Source organism: Doryrhamphus excisus, linkage group LG14 (assembly GCF_037039965.1).
Source record: "Doryrhamphus excisus strain RoL-2023G ecotype Guam linkage group LG14, RoL_Dexc_Guam_v1.1, whole genome shotgun sequence".
In the NCBI taxonomy this organism is placed as follows: domain Eukaryota; kingdom Metazoa; phylum Chordata; class Actinopteri; order Syngnathiformes; family Syngnathidae; genus Doryrhamphus; species Doryrhamphus excisus.
In genome coordinates, this window is record NC_136370.1 from 19,737,333 (window position 1) to 19,752,886 (window position 15,554).

The 15,554-nt window shown below is 45.9% G+C and overlaps 1 protein-coding gene across 1 annotated transcript in view; it reads right to left on the reverse strand.

The window, feature by feature from the left end:
- Nucleotides 1-15,554, reverse strand: part of arhgap5 (Rho GTPase activating protein 5) — a 35,364-nt gene that overhangs the window by 13,654 nt on the left and 6,156 nt on the right. The window contains exons 2-3 of the mRNA XM_058089966.2: nt 8,034-11,955; nt 6,729-6,885 (exon numbers count right to left, since the gene is read on the reverse strand). Of these exons, the coding sequence (XP_057945949.2) occupies nt 6,729-6,885; nt 8,034-11,756 (3,880 nt within the window). The 5' untranslated portion in view covers nt 11,757-11,955. The remainder of the gene's footprint in view (nt 1-6,728; nt 6,886-8,033; nt 11,956-15,554) is intronic.

The following is a 15,554-nucleotide window of genomic DNA, read 5'->3' on the forward strand; positions in this document are numbered from 1 at the left end:
ACTCTGTTTTTACTCAACTCTATTTTTATTTCTTTCTTTTCCCTACTGAAAAGTGTCTTAGAGTACTCTGAAAAGCGCTATACAAATAAAATGTATTATTATTATTATTATTATTAACCACCATCATTCCTTCATTTCTCACTGGATTAATACATGAGCGCTACTGAAATGATCAACAACAAAAAAGTCCTGATGGTGCCTCCACAAGTCAAATCAGCTGACAACATTCCTTCATCCATCCTATGGCAAAGTAGTGCTACAACGCATTCCGCAATTCCAATCAATTGGCTGCCAGATGAGGTCTCCATTTATTTTGAGGGGACTTTTCTGCTAAAATGAGAAAATGAGAAGAACGAACATGTTGCTGACAATGTGCGAATCAGTCCTTGGAATAAATCTGTATTCTTTTATGTACAAGGGGAAAAGGCGCACTGAGGATGAACTGGGTTTTTTCATCGTTAATGAAAAAGAGGCTTGAGAAACAGCCTTTCAGCTGTGTTGTGTTGGAGAAAATGCAAATGATCACCGTTTCTGTCGTTTAACTTCAGGGCATTTGGACAGATAGCTCTGAGAAATCGTGCTCACAAAGCCAAGACTGAAAAGTGACAAGTTACAAATTGAAATAATAGATTCCATGAAGTGCAAATAAACGGTGAGTGTGATTTCCCGGGCAGGTGAACTTTGTTTAGGTGTTATTGGGTCACACGGCGATGCAGGTTCTTGTCGAGAGCAGAGAGCACATTAAACTAAGTGCTGGGGCAGATAACAAGCAATGGGACTTCCAAATGCATCAGCATCAAAAAGCCATTTAATCATGGCTGCCTCTCAGGCTGCCAAATACCATCTCACGTCTCTGGGGGGCAGGAAACGTTTAATAAAATTTCACTAATCGAGTTCAGCGGGAGAGGACTGCACGGCCTCGCTGGCGCAGTCCAAGCCATCTGTTAGTCCTCTGAAGGACTCCGCTTCCTCGCCAAGACCCACTTTCCTTTTTCCGGGCCAAAGCCACACGTTCAGGACTTTCATATACGCACTGTGCACACATTTCCAGCCCGCTTTGTGTCATTAATGTTTTGGTTGGGGGTCCAGATGTGGCCCGAAATACAGACCGTTCAGGTTTCTTGGGAAAAACGACAATGTGTGCAAGAGTTCATTCTCAACGTTTACATGCACTAAAATAGTTGCGAGACCCAAAATAGTTAAGATTTCTCAATTTTATGTGAAGTCAGTTTCCATGCACTCTAATCCATAATGAATCTAATCCAAACACTGTGTGCATCCCAATCGTTTCAGTTTGTTTAGCTATGTGTTGTGGAAATGTGTTGTTATGTGTTCATTAGTCACAGGACATAAGTCATGTTACATATCCATATCAGCTGGACAATACCGGGCATTCGTAGTATGTACTTTTTGGTCAATGAGGATTTAACTTATACTACCAAAAACAAAGAGGCCCCTGAGTAGCATTAGAACCTACCAAGCATTCAAGCATTCGCACTTAAAATCCTTTCAAAACAGGTTTTAGCGCTTTTAGGACGGTCATATCTTTTATTCCCAACCTCAGCCTTTCTCTCAGGAAACCATCAGCTGACTACATTGGTGACCTTTGACCTTCCAGCCTAATACTGCAGGAACTCTTGGCTTCTTGCTGCATGTCCTCTCCGATCAAAGTAAGAGCTTTTACCTTGTACACTCAGCTAAGACCGTGACCAAACTCTTGTTGGCCCAAATGTGATGTCAAGACCTTTTAAGTGTGCTTTAAAGGCCACAAGGAAAGAAAACTGTTCTGTTGTGATTCGACAGCAGTTGTGCTGTGAGCTGAAGATTAAGTACGTATACATCGGAACTTGGTTTTCCAGTGCTTCAGTTTGACCTCTGTTCTTGTCCAGTCTCAGTTAGCATCCAATATTGGTGTGTAACAATGTATTATATCATACCCTTTCAGTACGTTCAATCTTGTGGTATTAATAAAAATGTGGGAGGACCACTGCCAGGATTGCTTCAGCCATTTTTTGTAAGGCTAACTAACTCGTCCCATTTGCCCTCTTATCATTCTGTGGATTTGAGTGTCAAAAGCAAGAATCCCACACGTTGGTGACTCTGTCTTGTGGCGTTTAATTAATTGACACACTACACGAGTCCAATTGTGCTCGTAACATGTCTGTATTACAAAATGTATCAACTCCCACCTGGAAGTCATTGTCCCACAGCTCTGTCCCCCATCTAGGGTGTCATCAGCGGGGGACTTTAAAATAACCCACCATGGGGCCAATCAAAGTTGCCATTTCCAGCACTTTGATAAAGAAGGTGAAAATATTGAATTCAAGAAGTCACTCATAGCAAAACAAGAAAGTGGTGTCCATGTGGCTCCTCAGCCTTTGTCAACAATAGTTTTCAATAAAGGGCGTCCATAAATGATTCACTTGATTTCTATTGTTTCCTATGGGAAAAATGATTTCTGTTTTCATATAGTTCAGTTTTGGATGATTAATAACAATCATCATGGTGCCACGTGGAAGTTGGAAGTAAAGTCAGCCCTCCTGTCAGTCAGTTCCTTGCTAAAACATTTCCTGAGATCAAAGCAACATCAGCATCCATTTCAAGTTACTCCACTTGGCGTAAGGACAACGATGGCCTATATCTTCATGGTAAAGGATGTCGTGGAAGTCAGGGGTTTATTTCTAATCCTGTCAAGCCATGACCTTGTCACTTAAGTCTTCTACTCGCAGAACCCCCTTGTTATTAAGCCCTGATGCTTACGTTCCTTCAAGTGGCCTCAGGAGACGGCGCAGAGACTGTTTTGACAATATACAAATTGTCCACAAACCTAAACATACGTTTGGGTTTGGATCAAAACGACTATGTATCTAAACAGTCAAGTAAAAGACAGCAGCAGATGGAATGCAGATGAAAAATCACCAACTCAAGAACAGAACAGCTCACACAGACACTTTCGCTCGTATTCACAGTTATGCTGACACACGTGCGCACACACACACAAACACACACAGACGAGGTCACACTTCTTGCTGAGAAACCACTAAACACCGCAAACAGTCATCATCACCTCCCACTCTCGGCTGCTGGTTTGTTTCATGTGGTCGCAGCAGTTCCTGACAGAGACAAACATCAACGGCCGCCAGACGGATGCTAAAATGTCCAACAGCCTTTAGCACATATACACTACATACATATGACGTCATCTTGCAAACATCCAAGACAAATAGGTCCTTTAAAAACAACAACTGGACACAAAGATTACTTGTGGCAATTAGCTAGTAGCATACTTGGCTAAACCAGGACAGAAATTCGGCCCATCACAAGCAGTCCTAGGGTTGTGACATTTTTGGTTACGTTCTGTGATTCTGTAGGCATCTCTACGTATTATTAATACTGTACATGAAGAAAAAAAACGGGTTACGTGTACGCGTCAGAGGAATATGTAGTGGCTTATTGTTACCCTGTTCTTCCCGTCATTATGTCTCTCGACTGCCAGGCTAACTCGTCTTCCATTATGGTTTTTTCCTGAAATTGCCCTTCTAATTAATGGTGGAAATGGTGAAAAATATGACAAATATTAACGAGTGAAGCCTAAAACCAGGTCATGAATAGATGACTGCCAAAATAAGCTTTTGTTGTTGTTTATGGTTGTTTTATGGTTCTTTCTAGCAATGTGCTACAGCATGGATGTAGTACTGTTGGTAGTACTGTTGTGGAATGCCGGCTCTGTCTGACAGTGCAAACATTGCACAACATTGTCTATTGTTTCAGCTTTGAAAATGATTCCAACTTTTTGACAGCTTTGGGCTCTTTCTGTCGCCGTTTCCGTTCGAGCCACTTGAGCCGTTCCCAGCTGTGCAGAAACAATTTCTGCGGATTTTAAGTTTATCAGTTTTACTGGTTACAATCATTGAACGAATAATCAAAACAACATAATAGAAACCAAAGCATGGATTTAATGTACAATTAATGTGGGTCAGCCCCTTGCTTGAGTCCATAACTAAGGAACATGGAACCATCCATGGCAAATCAAAGCCTACTTCCTCCCATAAGTACATTTTATGTGGGTGCACTGATCAAATGAATGGCGGTGATGTAATTATTTCCACCAGGACCATGTCGTGCAAAAAGAGCAGTCCTGGGTCATGTGGAGATGTATCACACGTGCGCCACATACCTGTAAAGTTGACACCACAAGCACTTTCCACTGGTGCACAGTGGAAAGACAACACACTGAGCTATAAAGTGAAATATGTCAGACACGGGCACATTACAGTGTTTTCATGGCAGCCAGCATGCAAATGAAAGTCCCGGAACTTTGCACCCGAGCAATAAAACCTGCTGAAATGTTAATGTTCGCAAATGTTGTGCTTATGAAACACCTGAGACAACAGCAGTCTTTGAAAAGAAAAGGCACAAAGATGTTCCGGTTTGGCCGCTTATGCTCTGAGGAGATTTTGTCGAGGGTGGGGGCTGGTCGGCCATGAATCCTGCAACACAATGTAGTCAGCTGGCACACTAACAGTAATCCTACTTTTGGTTGGCAGACACAGGCCAGCTCGTGTAGATTCAGCTGAGTATCCAAACATATTCGAGAGGGATTTTCAGGACGGGAATTAAGAATGAAAAAGCTCAGGCGCAAACACCGCCGCAAAAAATAAAGTCAACATTCGCTCACAGACAGAAGACGACAAAGAATGCAGGAAGTTCCGCCTCCTGATTTACAATACAAGACATTTGCTGCACATATGGAGCCGCGGGAAGAGATAGCTGGAATTCTGTCCCAACTGAAAACCAACCTCGGTGCCTCACTGCTCACACACCTCATGTGACTATAGACATATCCAACAACATCAGGTCAGTCAACTGGAAAGATTAAGGTGACTAAGGACTAACTAAGTACTTCAATTCTGCTTCCTCATACGTCATACACCGTTCACAAACGTTCACCCGAGACGTGCCGGGAGCCTCCATGTGACACTTTACGGTTATCCAACGACATCATGACTTCATTGCGGAATCTCCCAGTCAGTGGGCACAGAGCCTGACAGGCTCCCAGCATGCACCGGGGCCTGCATCACCAGCAATGACTGCACAGGTCCCAACAGGCTGCTTTACTTGAACCCTACTGTAGTTTCACCATAATGGGTGTGGCAGTCACGCCCCTGCTGTCAGCTAGTTGACGCATGCCTATGGAGGATGACGGCCTGACGCAACGCACACACACACACACACACACATATATATACACACATTTTATATATACACATACATACACAGCTCTGGAAAACATCTAAGAGGCCACCTCAAATTCCAACTGGTGGACACTGGACAGCATGCCGAGATGCATGAAAGCTGTGATTGAAAACCACGGTTATTCCACCAAATGTTCATTTCTGAACTCCAAGTGATAACATTAGTATTGTGTTGTTTAAAAAACTAAATTCAAAGAAAAAAAGCAATGTGTTTGGTTGTGTTTTGACCATTTTAAAATTTTCTGCAAATAAATGCTCTAAATGAAATTTTAGGACTAAGGTTCTCAGTAGTTGGTAGAATAAAACAAATATTTATTGTAAATTCAAAGAAAATTATAATTTTGCAGTGGTCTCCTAAGACTTATTTCAATAGATAATTTAAATATACGGTATATAAAAGAGCAGTCATTTTATTAGAATAAAGTAGAAATATTAGAAACTAGGCTGCACGGCGGTTAAGTGGTTAGCGCGCAGAGTTCGCTTCCACCCAGGGCCATGTGGAGTTTGCATGTTCTCCCCGTGCATGTGTGGGTTTTCTCCGGGTACTCCGGTTTCCTCCCACATTCCAAAAACATGCTAGGTTAATTGGCCACAGGTATAAATGTGAGTGTGAATGGTTGTTTGTCTATATGTGCCCTGGGATTGGCTGGCCATCAGTCCAGGGTGTACCCCGCCTCTCGCCCCAAGACAGCTGGGATATAGGCTCCAGCCCCCCCCACAACCCTCGTGAGGATAAGCGGTCGGAAATGAATGAATGAATGAATATTAGAAATAAAAAATGTGACATTATGACAAAAGCATAACATCGTAGTCGTATGAGAATTTTTTTTCCCACAAAAATAATTTTTGCAATATTACTAAAAGAGAATAGAGTTGGAAGATTCGGTTGGGGAAAAGTTGTGATATTACGAGAAGACCAACAAAATATGATTGGACTAATGTCACAGTGAAAATGACAAGATGACAGTTGAAATATATGTAAAACTGAAAAACTGGCAAAAGGAGCAGCGGAGAGAAAGTAATGCATATCTACTTGGGTTGGCTTACAGACGTCAAATATGACCCACATTCGATGGGTTTGTCGCATCTTTAATGTACAAAATGGAAATGCGGTTCCCCCGATCCTTTCATTTTTCTGTGTCCGCCCCTCACTAGAAAAACTTTGAACACCTCTGCTGTGCATACAAAAGTCCGCTATTGTACAACGGTTGCTGAAAGCGTTTTGGGAGGACATGAAGCGCCCCCCTCCTGGCTGAAGCTCATTGAACTTGTCGTGACCGGTATCTTGGCGAGTGCAGTGGCACGCCAGACTTCTAAACATGTTGGGAGGGGATAATCACAGCCAAAGTCGTTACAGGGATTCCGTCCTTCCACCCTCACAGCAAACAAAGGTCAAAAGCCATTTGCATGACATTTGCACGTATTTGCCAAAGCTCTTCTTTAACCAGACGCATCCACCAAAAGGTGACCCACCTGTACGCTCAATGTAGTCCACACACTTCTCAATGAAGAGGGGGATGGCTCGCTCCGGTGTCACCAGGTTCTGCAGAGGAACGCCAAAGTAGTTGCTCTCCCAGGTTCTTCTCGTGGGGGGGTACAGTGGCTTGGGGGGCTTGGAAGAAGACTTGGCCTGGAAGGGAAAAGAAGGGGGGGGTCATTTAGATAAAACGCTAACGGGTGAGGAGCAGAATAGGATGGAATTGGGATGTTGTTGAAGGAAAGAAAGAAAAAAAAGGTAAGGTTGACAACGGAAAGGACAGGAAGTTGTATTTAAAACGACAAAAGAGAGAAGGTGAGGGAGTGATGGGACGAAAACGGGGGTGGAAAAATCAAGCAGACATGGAAACTGGGACAAAAGAAAAAAGTTAAGCGTATGACTAAAGACGGGAAGAAAAATGAGAATAAAAATGTGGATTCACTGAAGACATTTGAGACAGATTTTTTTTTCTTTTGGAGAAAAGAAAGTGAATCAAAGGAAAGAAGCAAGAGAATCGACACATGAGGGAATGCAAAAAAGTTTTGGAAAGAAAGTGAAGAGGAGGCGGAACGTGTCAGAGGAGAGATGAGGAAGAGGAGGGCAAACAGGGAACAGATCAGATGTAAAGTTAGTGGGATGAAGGCGGAGAGGGAGAGGGAAAAGGAGGAAATGTGGAGGATGACGAGAGACGTTCAACAGAGGACACCAGGAAAGTGCAGAGGTGGCTTTCATTTCCCACAATGCTTTGCTTTTCAAAGCCCGGCCAGCGCTTCACGCGCCGCGGCGACGAGGCCTGTACGACATCCCCAATCTGAATGTCCCCACAAAGCCCTGCATTCATAGCGGCCGTGTAGCGCCCAGGGCCGTTTCTCCACCGATTTTGCACACCATTATCTGATTTGTGACGCGTTGCATGAATGGCATCCGGCCTGCCGGGAATAACAAATCATTTTGTTCCCAGCCGCTATCAGGTGGCAGCAGCGCCACGATTATGTAGATCATTTTGCTCATCGTGCACTACCTACGCGGCAAAATACCACGTCATCGGCAAGTCTTACATCTTGAAGCGTTCTGAATGTATTCAGTGTGTGGGCCCCCAATCTCATATTGGCCCTCATCAACAGTACAAAGGGTGTCATAACGGTTTTAAACATGTCGCTGCTGTGTGAAAACAGTTCCTTCACACTACAATAACTTGCATTTCTCTTCACATTCAATGCACCAACACGAGCACCGACTCTGGAGTGGTTAGGTCGTTCTTCAATGGATCGCTTCGCTTTACTCGATATGACTAGACTCACCTTCTTCGGTTCCTTTGGCGTCTTGGTTGTCTTCTTCTTCTTCATTTTCTTGTCTTCCTGCTCTGGGTCAGACATGATGGCAGGGTTATCTATGCCGCCCTTCCAGGGGTCCGCGGGAGACAACAAGGGGTCCTCCTCGCTGCCCCGATGGGCCCTCCCCTTCTTCTTCTTTTGCGTGGCGGGGCCCGACTCCTCTCCGTCGCTGTCCGAGTGGAAGCGTCTTTGGTAGGCTTTCGTCTTGCTGAACAGGATTTTGGAGCGGTGTTTGTACTTGGAAGGCCGGCGTGCAGCCTGAGACTTGCGGTCGTATCCGTTCTCCTCCTCGCCCGCCCCGTGGAGGCCAAAAGAGTTTCGGATTTTGACGAGGCGGCCGTGCGTGTCGTCGGGCTCGGCGTATATGTCGTCGCTGTTGAAGCCCCGGGTCCTCAGCAGGGTGTCCACGGGGTCTGCATAGTTGTCTGAAGGCTCCATGTCGTTGGAGTGCATCATGGGCCCTCGCGGAGTCCTGCGGTTGCTTCGCATTCCAGCTTCGATAGTTTTCAGCAAGTTTGGGTCCAACTTTTTCACATTGGGCTTGGGAAGAGCGGGCTTGGGTCGGACAGGTGGAGGCACTTTGTGGTTGCGTTCGTGGTCGCCGACGGGTGTGCTGTGGACGGGATACTCGTTCCCCTCCAGGTCGATGCGGTACTTGGCCCGTTCACTGGGTGTGGGAAGAAGCTGAACATCATCGCCTATTGGACTATAAGGTGGGGGGGCTTCGTTTTCATCATCGGATTCGGGGTAATAGGTGTTGTAGGCAGGAGAGTGGCTATGTGGGGACGTCTGGAAGACCTCTTCACTGGCACCGGTGGTGCACTCCCTCGACGAGCTGTCAAATAAAAAGGAGCTCTCGATGTTTGGCTTTTTCTCAAGCACTTCGTTGAAGAAGGGCGTGAATACTTCAGTCTGCCTGTGGTACTGCGAAAGCGAGTAAAGCGCTGTAAATTTGGCGGCAATCTCCGTGGCTATGTGCTCCCCTTCCGTCATCAACTCCTTGATGGCGTCGTTTTCAAAGAAGTCTGCCTGGCTGTCTGTGATGGCCACCATTTGGACCGGGATCACATCCTGGACCTCTGCCAAGAACGCACGAAGGGTCGCCATTGAGGCCTTGCGTTTGGCCGAATAGACCAGGATGTAGCCGTGCACCAGCTCGTCTTTGCGCACGCCGATGGCAGAGTGATAAGAGAGGACGGTGACTTGAATCCGCCTCCTGCTGTCCCCGATGATCTTGTCCAGCACCAGCGTGTTGCTCTGGCCAGGCTGCCCGGCGCTGCAGCAGTGCGACTCCAGAAAAGGCGAGAGAATGAGGTCGACGCTGAAGGGGTCCCAACACATGGCGCACATGACTATCCGCAGGTCGGCCTCCGACATGTCTTTGATTGAGGGCAGCGGGGCGAGGACATCAAAGTTCTGCTTGAGCCCCTCCAGCACTGCTCGGAGGCCCTGCTTGATTTGGAACTCTGTAAACTTCCTCGGAAAGGCACCGGAGGGGATGTCTACGAAGGTGCACTGAAGTTTGTTTGCCAGCTGCTGGCCTTGGTGCCGCAGGATGGGTATGTTTTTACAAACGCTGTCCCTCTGGTTGGCCAGGATGAGGATGAAAGGTAGAGGCGGAGCGAACCTCTCTCTCCGACTCTGGGCAATCTCTGCTCTGATCCTGCCAATGCAGTCCCCGATACAGTTGAGGGACTCGATGGAATTGAACACACAGAAGCAGCCGTGCGGCTTGAAAGTGGAGACCCACGTATGACTGAAGAGCAGCGTGGAGTTGACGTCCACAGGGAGAAGCTCCAGTTCATAAATTTTGCCATCCAGGGTGTACTCGTCGTCTGTGGACTGAGCTCGAATCTCATTGGCCAGTTCCTGCGAGAGACCTTCCCTTCCCAGGAGGCAGAGGTTGATCTTATCGATGTTGGCGCTATTGTAGTAGAGACTGGAGCGGCCGTGGTCCAGCTGTACCAGCCGGTTGGCCAAAACCTGCTCCACTTTCAGGTCCACGCAGTTCTGCCCGCTCAGGCACGTCTCCTTCGTGGGGTGGTAGACAAAGCCGATGTGTTTGAGGAGGAGTGACTCCCTATCCGGGGCAAGTTTCTGCAAGGCTCTGTACCTGGGCTCCTCGTTTAACACGCTGTGAATTTCGCTCATCTTGTCAAAGCTCGGGGTGGCGTTGAGATCCAAGTCGTAGAACAGTTCGGCGTGCTCAAACAGCATTTCCTGAAAGTCCTCTTTGGCCCTTTCAACTATTTCCTGCTGGTGTCGGCAGTAAACATCCCTCCTATCTGATTCTGTGATGTACTTGTAGGCTTCGTCCTCCATGACGAAGCACATGACCTCCTCCCAGGGCTGCCCCGCGCTGATAAAATGAACCCGCTCCAACGTCTTCTTGAACCGCTCCTTCATCTCCACCCTCCTCTTCTCGGAGAGCAGGTGCTGGACATGGTTGTGGTAGATCCTCTCACCGTCAGGCGTGTTCAGAAGGTCAAAGGGTATTCTCCGATCGCTGTTGTCGATGTGGTCCGTCTCGTCCCACGGCGTTTGCTCCAGTACCACGAACCAGCACTGGAAGTCGGAGCGGTTCCGGATCACACTTTGCGCCTCGGACCACGTAAGGTGCTCAACCTCTTCTAAGCGACTCAGGAGGTTGTTTAGTGTTTTGGGGAGCGTGGTCAGGTACTCCTCTCTCCTCCTCTTGATCTGCTCCTGTTTCAGCTGTGCAATGTGCTTTGTGAACATGTTCCTGCCCTTTTTTGATCCCTCCAAGGTGATGAAGTCCTCGTAGTCCGGGTTCCCCTTCATGCTACTGACCACTCCTTTCCACGTGGTATGGTAATCTCTCACCATCTGCACCATGAGTTTCTCAAATCTATCCGTTACGGAGGCCACGAGCTGCCTTTGGACTTTGGAGGCATCCAAGTACGGCACAGTTTTTGGCTTGCCTCGTGTTTTGTCCAGCTGCTGGATGAGAGCGTTGAAGCAGAGCTCCACGTTGACGTTAGCTCGTGCTGACGTCTCAACAAGAAGTACGTTTTTCTTGCTGGCAACAAAAGTCTGAAGGTCCCTCAGATGCTGCTCCACCAGCTCGTCACATTTTGTGGCAGCGACAACGATGGGCTTCTTTGACTTTACAATTTGGGAGTAGAGGCTGTTGACAAACTTCATCTGGTCGTCAAACTTTCTGTTGCAGCCTTTGCTGACGTCTATGCAGAGCACAAAGCCGTCGATGTTCAGCTTTCCATCGGGCATTTGCTTCTGGTCAAAGTCCTGCTCCAAGCCCAGCTGGTCGGTGCAGATGTACATGAGCTTCTCTGCAGACTGAAGCTTGGTCGCTGCCGCCCGTTTGGTGTACGGCTGCAGGTTGGTGCTCCGGTGTGGAAGAAATGTCTGATCATCGATGAACTCCGTCTGCTCGATGACTTGGATTTTACAATCCAGTCCCTCGTCTCCTCTGTGGGGAACCTCTCCCCAGTACAGGAAGTGGTCATTGTTCACCACGCGCCCCCCAAAGTCGATTGTGCTCAGCACTGAGGTGTGCTCAGAGAAGTAGTTGTCCGCGTCGGGACGTATGTATCTATTGCACAGGCAGGACTTCCCCACGCCGCAGTTTCCCTTCTCTTTCTCCGTCCCGGAGAGGCCGACCACGCTGACAGCAAACGTCGGGGGGCGTGCATCCTTGTTCTTGGCCATTATATCCCCCCGCTCATCGCTGACTTGCTTCCAGGGAAAAAAAAGGTCACGATATCATTCCAGTCCTGCTCGTCAGTGGTACGGAGGCACGTTCATTTTCAGATTCTCCTTCAGCTCGTGGAGAGACCCACTTTCCGGTTCTATCCTGGGTGTTCCTGGAGCTGGGATAGAGCAGCCGGCTTCGCCTCTTATCACCTGCCTGCAAGACACAGCATTCACAATTAGGGCAGAATCATGGCTCAACAGCATAAAACATGCACGAACGCTATCGCACTAAAGAATTAGCTCGTCGTTCCGGTTGCCTTATGCCTCGGAGACGTTACAAACAGATCAGATAGTAATCTGCCATTACACTGCATTAACATGATCAAACGATTTCTCTTCACTCGGATCAAGTCACATGCACAACAAACAAGCTGATCTGAAATGGGACACTTAAACGCATCGTTTTAATGAGACTCTCCTTATTTTGAAAAAGAAGGTTGTTTCCAAACATGTGATAACAAACAAAAAGAGAATATCATACAAGTGAAAGGAAAAGTGACTCAATGACAAGCTGCTCTTAACGTCAGTCCCCCCCACCCCGTGCGGAGAAAAAGAAGTCGTTTGAAGCCATTTGTGCCAAGGCAGGATAAAAATGGCATGCTAGTCTGGCCCTTTGACAGCCACTGACCTAGAAATTATTTGCTTCGCAGCGAGAATCAAACCGCAGAAATCGAGTCTGAGCAGAGATCTGTTAGAATCACCGCCACGATGTAAACCACATCATTTAGGACGCTTCTCAGCACACATGCTGGAATAAAATCATCATGCTACAATAAAAGACCATCTTATTTGCAGCCTCTCTGTGGTTATCAAGGTCAACCCAGCCTGGAGGCGTCCGTGACCTAACAGGAGGCGGATGATTGTTGACCATTAAGATGATGGCATCCTTTCTAGTGTTGGCTATCCAACTGCAAATGTGTCTGCGTGAGCCAAGAAAGTATATATCCGTGCACAGATTCAGTCCATCGAAGAGGAATGAGGTAGAGAAAAAAAATGTATTCAGGCTTTAGCACCAGCATGGTATCACCCGATTACGACTCAAGCATTCTGACTGAACCTCTTCAACTCGACAAGAATGCAGAATGTTATACAACCCTCAGCAGAGACACCTTCTAGTTTGTCACAGGACCTGCAGAATGGCTGCTGTCCTTCAGACACGCCTGAGACATTGGATGATGCCGGCAAGAAAACCGCCCAGCAGGTATGGTAAGGGTTTGATTTCATTTGAACATGCATCAGATTCCAATTGAGTGCATCCCATAATCAGTTCCCAGTTCCACATGTCCAAAAGGAGTAGGAAGAAGCAAAGCTTATTAAATCCTACCCCTCCAACTGGTACTTTTAGTAACTGTTACATTTGTTCACTTCCTGCTTTCCTAATATAATTTTTTTTTTATTTATTTTATTGTTTTAATTTTATTGTTTTAATTTAATTAAATTAAAATGTAATTAAATAAAAAAATAAAATAAATTTTATTTTATTAATTTTTTTTATTGTATTTTATTTTAGGCAGGTTTAAAAACCAAAGGGTTCATTCAAAAAATATATATACATGGATGCATCCTAAAATACGGTATCATAATAGCACCGGTAGCAACTGGAAGTGCCACATTGCTGAATGAACGCAGAATCAAGTGCTTGAAGGTCATTTCTCAAGTCGCTCTCTACACCCACACACAACACTTCCTCATTATCCACCAATCACCGTCATGGGAAGGTGCATTCACAAACACCGGAATTCTGAACATCAACACAACAAGAATAGCATGTCTTAACACTAACCTCATTTTGCTAAATGAATGCACCCCCCCCCCCTTTGCATGTAGGATTAAGTAGCAAACACCATTGGAATGCTAGTTGTTGTTCAGAATGTATGCACTTAAATGACTGTAAATTTGATTTTTTTTTGCACATTCCGTGTGTTCTGTGTTGCTGCTTGGTTTGCTGTGACCATTATGACAAATCCACCCATCCATTTTCTATATCATTTGTCCTCAATAGGTATAATACTTGAAAGCCTTTTTCGTGCAATGCTTGATTGGGCCCAGAGTTTAGTTTGAGACCCCTGATGTACACTACCGCTCAAAAGTTTGGGATCACTTGCAAATGTCTTTGTTTTCCAAAGAAAATGTTTTTCATGCATTTCACAAACATTTGTATCCATTTCACAAACAATTAAAATGAATGAGATGATTTTCAAAGAAAGATGTATGTTTTTGCATCGAGGCCTACTATGAACAACTGTCAGTCCTCTGCATCAATCTCCTGGTATGGCTGCTAATCCAAGTTCATCATTTTATAAGGCTAATAGATTATTAGAAAAGCCATCTAAAAATCTACACCAAAACTAAAATCTCTTACCATGCTGTTAACTACTCCCTTCAGAGAGCAGCACAAACTGGGTCTAACAAGGACACAAAAACGATGCACAACTGTGCAAGAAGACAAATATGTGAGAGTGTGTAGTTTAAGACAAAGACGCCTCACAGGTCGTCACTAAATAGTAGCCGTCAATCACCAGTGTCAGTATCGACAGTGAAGCGCCGACTTCAGGATGCTGGACTGCCAAGAAAAAGCCCAAAAAAAGTCCAAGTGATCCCAAACTTTTGAGCGGTAGTGTAAATGGCACCCAACTCCACAACTATAGCTGGTTAGAAATGTCCTGAAACATGTAGAAAGTTGTGTCAATTGCTTTAAAAGTACTTTTCCAAAAGGAGCCAACTTGCATGCTCAAAAATGCTAACTATTGCATTTATGAAGTGACAGCTGACCAAATGTGCAATAGTATTGTTTTTGGTCGATTGCCCAACTGAACATTACAGCGTGGCATTCTTCATTGTTGGTCGTCTTCCAGACCGCAGTGTTTTAGCGAGTCACTCACCCCAATCCAAACATCTGGTTCACATATTTTGGTGAGGCAGAATCAGTTCCTATTCCCGCCCGTGTCTTCCAATACATGTCAACAAACAGAAGATGGAGCCTGTAGACGGCTCCGCTTGGACACCGCCTGTGGAGTGGAGGTGTTGTGACGACGTACGACACTTCAACCCGCAGCCACGCGTGCGCATCCCGATCGGAGGCAGCATTAAGATATCGCTCGGCAGGCTGCTTTTAAGGATGACTAAATGCTGTTAAGCCCCCTGCTGCAGCTCAACGCCCCACCAGGGACGGTAAACCTTGTCAAGTTAAACCCTGCTAGATTCAAATAAACAGGTTGCCTTTTTCAACCGAAACCACCAAGCTAGCCTCCAACTGAGAAGCGTTTTACTTTAAACCAGCCGAGATGCTCCCCACTCATCCTGTTTTTCCCACGAGAGGTCCCATGCAGGAAACAGTCTTCCAGGCGGAAAACATGCATTAAACTTTTAAGCAAATTACAAACGAGCTCTCGGGAAGCAACATGTGAGCTAAGCGGCGAGACAAGCCTCTAGCTTTGTACTTCTCCTGTCATGATTTATGACAGCTATGTTGGATCGTGGAGCCTTCCAGGCAGTGGGAAAGTTTTACACCAAGATCTGGCAACATGTGCTTTTTATCCATGCAAGGCATTTTAGGAGGGATGCAACAAAAAATGTATCTCTGGTCACACTACAAATTTCTCATTTCTAAGGATTTATCATATTTTACTTCACAAACAAATGCTGCCATTTTACACAAGGATTCAGGCTGGACCTTTGACCCCCTGACATTCCTCAGCTTTCAGGAGAAGCAATCAAATGAATTGATTTCTCTAACTTTATAACTTGCGTGAC